The sequence below is a fragment of the Cyprinodon variegatus genome, unplaced genomic scaffold, assembly GCF_000732505.1.
Source record: "Cyprinodon variegatus isolate N-32 unplaced genomic scaffold, C_variegatus-1.0 Scaffold598, whole genome shotgun sequence".
Classification (NCBI taxonomy): domain Eukaryota; kingdom Metazoa; phylum Chordata; class Actinopteri; order Cyprinodontiformes; family Cyprinodontidae; genus Cyprinodon; species Cyprinodon variegatus.
In genome coordinates this window covers 193,158-196,441 of record NW_015151051.1, presented here as the reverse complement: position 1 = coordinate 196,441, position 3,284 = coordinate 193,158, and the positions used below count along the sequence as shown (strand labels likewise).

The 3,284-nt window shown below is 40.7% G+C and overlaps 1 protein-coding gene across 1 annotated transcript in view; it reads right to left on the bottom strand.

The window, feature by feature from the left end:
- Nucleotides 1-738, bottom strand: part of LOC107096092 (poly [ADP-ribose] polymerase 12-like) — a 24,830-nt gene extending 24,092 nt beyond the window's left edge. Inside the window, exon 1 of the mRNA XM_015392593.1 lies at nt 426-738. Within this exon, the coding sequence (XP_015248079.1) occupies nt 426-691 (266 nt within the window). The 5' untranslated portion in view covers nt 692-738. The remainder of the gene's footprint in view (nt 1-425) is intronic.
- Nucleotides 739-3,284: the final 2,546 nt, after the last annotated feature.

Sequence of the window (3,284 nt, the reverse complement as noted above, 5' to 3'; positions counted from 1 at the left end):
ATCAAAGTTTCATTTCTGGATGTTTCCAAAAAAAAGTGTTCGGCACTTGGAACAATAAAGGAACAAAACTCACGCCATATAGTTATTCACCACCTACTCAGATCAGGATAACACCTGAGCCATGACGTCACTGGCAACTTTAGAAAAGTAACTCAACTTAAAAGCTTTAAAATAAATAAATTCACATTTGCTTTTGTCGAGGTGATAATCACACTTTTAATGTTATTGATGCATTTATAAGCACTTTTATCATAAATTGAGGATATAAAGACATCGACAGCACGTGAACGCACCGCGCCCTTTAAGGAAAAGGCAAACTAATAACTCAGTCACTGTGAATCTCAGCTTTTATTTCAACCTTTGAGTTTTCTAACCGGACAAACAGCAGGTGTGTTTCAATCAGAGGCCCTCCGCCATCTGTTTACCTGAGCAGGAAGTGGCAGGTGCCGCTGAAGAGGAAGTTTTTGCACAGGTGGAGGCTCCTGCAGTCCCCGGGACAGTCCTTCTTCCTGCACAGCCTCAGGCCGCTCCGGGCCACCACTCTCTGCTGCCCGTCAGCACCGGAGCTCAGAGCAAACCTGCTGGGGTTGGAAACCACCTCGTTCGCGGATTCACCGAGATTACTAACCAGATCTTCAAGGTTAACCGCTCCCTGATTGGCGCAGATGTACTTTAAGATCACAGCCTCCATCGCTGCCTAAAGTCAGACTGCAGCTGTGAAAAGTGGAGCTGCTGTTTTTAAGGGCAGCAGGAAATGTTTGCTTTCATTTCAGCTGATTGGAAACCGAAACTTAAACTATTTGCAGAATGGGGCGGAGTGCAAAGCTGCGGCTCGCCGCGCGAGGGCGCTACAGTACAAGTTTTCACACTCTGTGGATCTTGAAAGTTTTCTGTTTTTTCAACAATATGTTTAAAAGAAAAACAAAATAAAGCAAATTTCACCATTTCCCACCACCTGACCTCAGGGGAACAATAACCACTGATTTCCTGACTGTTTACTAAAAGAATTTCTAATATATTTTCCCAGAAAACATCTCATTATGTCTAAGAAATTTAGTGATTTTCTTTTTTCTTTATCAGGATAAAACTCTGAGTAATATTCATTCATAAAATAGGATTCCATTGTTTTTATGCCAAACGTTTAATTCCTCCTTGAACTAAAGCTGTTTTTCCTAAACTCTTTGGTTCCCATATAGAAGGCCATTTCTGCCACTTGAAAGTAAAAACATGGCACATGGTATATTATGATTACGATATAAACTCAGAATTATCACTTTGTTTATAATAATTATAACTTTGAAAGTGGAAATTATGATGTTAGAGATTGCAATTGTAACTTAAACTCATAATATTGGCTTGAAACCTCACAATTATGACTATATATATATTTTTTCCCCAGGTAAAGGGTGGGGGGTGTGAATCAGCCCCCTACATTTTTTTGCTGCAAATATGTTTATTTTATTTATTTATTTTTTATAAGATGTTTGCAAGGAAATTGGAGCTTTATTGTTAAGTTACATAAAATCTTTTTCTATTATTTCTTTCTTTCAAACTCCTTATGCTGCAGATCCAGTTTGTCTGAAGTTTGTGGAGCTGCTGTACATCAGGCTGGCTGTGCTGCAGATGGAAACAGGAAAATACTGAACCTTCTCCTCTGCACACGCTCAGGCAGCAGCTCCATCACTTTAACATGAAGGGAACGGCCGCTCTCGCATGAAGAAGCCGCTGTAAGCAGGAGGAACAGCTTTCACTCACTTGCTTGTTGAAACAAATGGGGTGTGTTGAGGGTGCAGAAGGAATGATTAGGGTTCCAGAAAGATGGAGGGGGGGAGTAATTAAGTCATAAATTAATAAAGTAATCAAGTCATAAAATCATAAAGCATTAAATTCACATTCGTTTTGTCCCCCTTATCTATCTTACAGCACCTTGCAAAAGTATTCAGAAAGTATTCCCCCTCAAGCTTTTCAACCTTTTACCACATTTCATCCTTCAAACATAAAGATATAAAATTGTGTCTTTTATGTGTGAAGAATAAACAACAAGTGAGATGAAGTCATAAAAGTGAAATGCAATTTATTGGATATTTTAAAGATTTTTAATAAATAAAAACTGAAAAATAGGGTGTGTAAAATTATTCAGCCCCCTTGAGTTAATGCTTTGTAGCGCATCTTTTGGCTGTGATCACAGCTGCAGGTCTCTTGGGGTTTATTGAGAAAACAGCAGTTTGCTGTTCTTTCCACAGATTCTGAAATTGAAATGTAATTCTATTCAGTTTATTTCTATAGTTCCAATTCACATCATGTCATCTCAGGTCACTTTCCAGTTCAACCAGATCATCCGGTCAGATTGATTCAAAGTTTTCTAATTTAGGAAAACCAGCTGATTGCATCGACTCATTGACTCTTCAGCAATCCCTCCCACTAAGCATGCTTGCAGCGACAGTGGAGAGGAAAAACTCCCTTTGAACAGGAAGAAACCTCCAGCAGAACCAGGCTCAGTGTGAGCGGCCATCTGCTGAGGCCGACTGGGGTTCAAGGAGACAGAAGCAGACATAGAAAAAGAAGCATAGATACAAAAGGCAACTGTCAAGCAGCTCCACAGGCGGCCCCGTCCAGGAAACACACAGCCAGGCAGACGAGCTCCGAGCCAGCTCCCATGTCAGAGGATGAAGAGAGCACATCCTACTACCTGGATGTTTTTCTCTGTAAAGCGTTCCGTTCTAGATGCTGCTTTCTGTTTTGAATCACTGTCTTGTTGGAAGATAAATCTCCGTCCTAGTCTCTGGTCTTCTGCCAACTCCAACAGGTTTTCCTCCATGATGTCCCGAGCCCGTGACATCATCAATGACCCCTCACGCACCTTTATTCTACATATCACTGAATAGATCAGCACCTCAATCAATAACAGATTTGTTGTCAGCAGATCTACCTCCAAGACCAATCAGGTCTTCTAGTTCCAGCCTCCTCTGTCCACCCAGAACAAGAAGCAAACATGGAGAAGCAGCATCTATGCTCCACTGATCTGGATTAAACTCCCAGCAGACTGGAAAAGAGCCAAAAGCCTGAGATTTTTGAGGTCAGGGTTTAAAACCTGTTAGTTTAGCTCTGCCTTTGACTGATGGAGATAAACTTCTAACTGAGGAATTATTAGTCTAATGTTTCAGTGACTACTGGAGAAATTCCCCAACCCCACTATGACCCTAAGGGTGAAGTGGGGGAGGATTAATTCATTTGCATTACTTTTACTAATTTATTTTTCCTGTAAATTCACAGCAAATTATTTT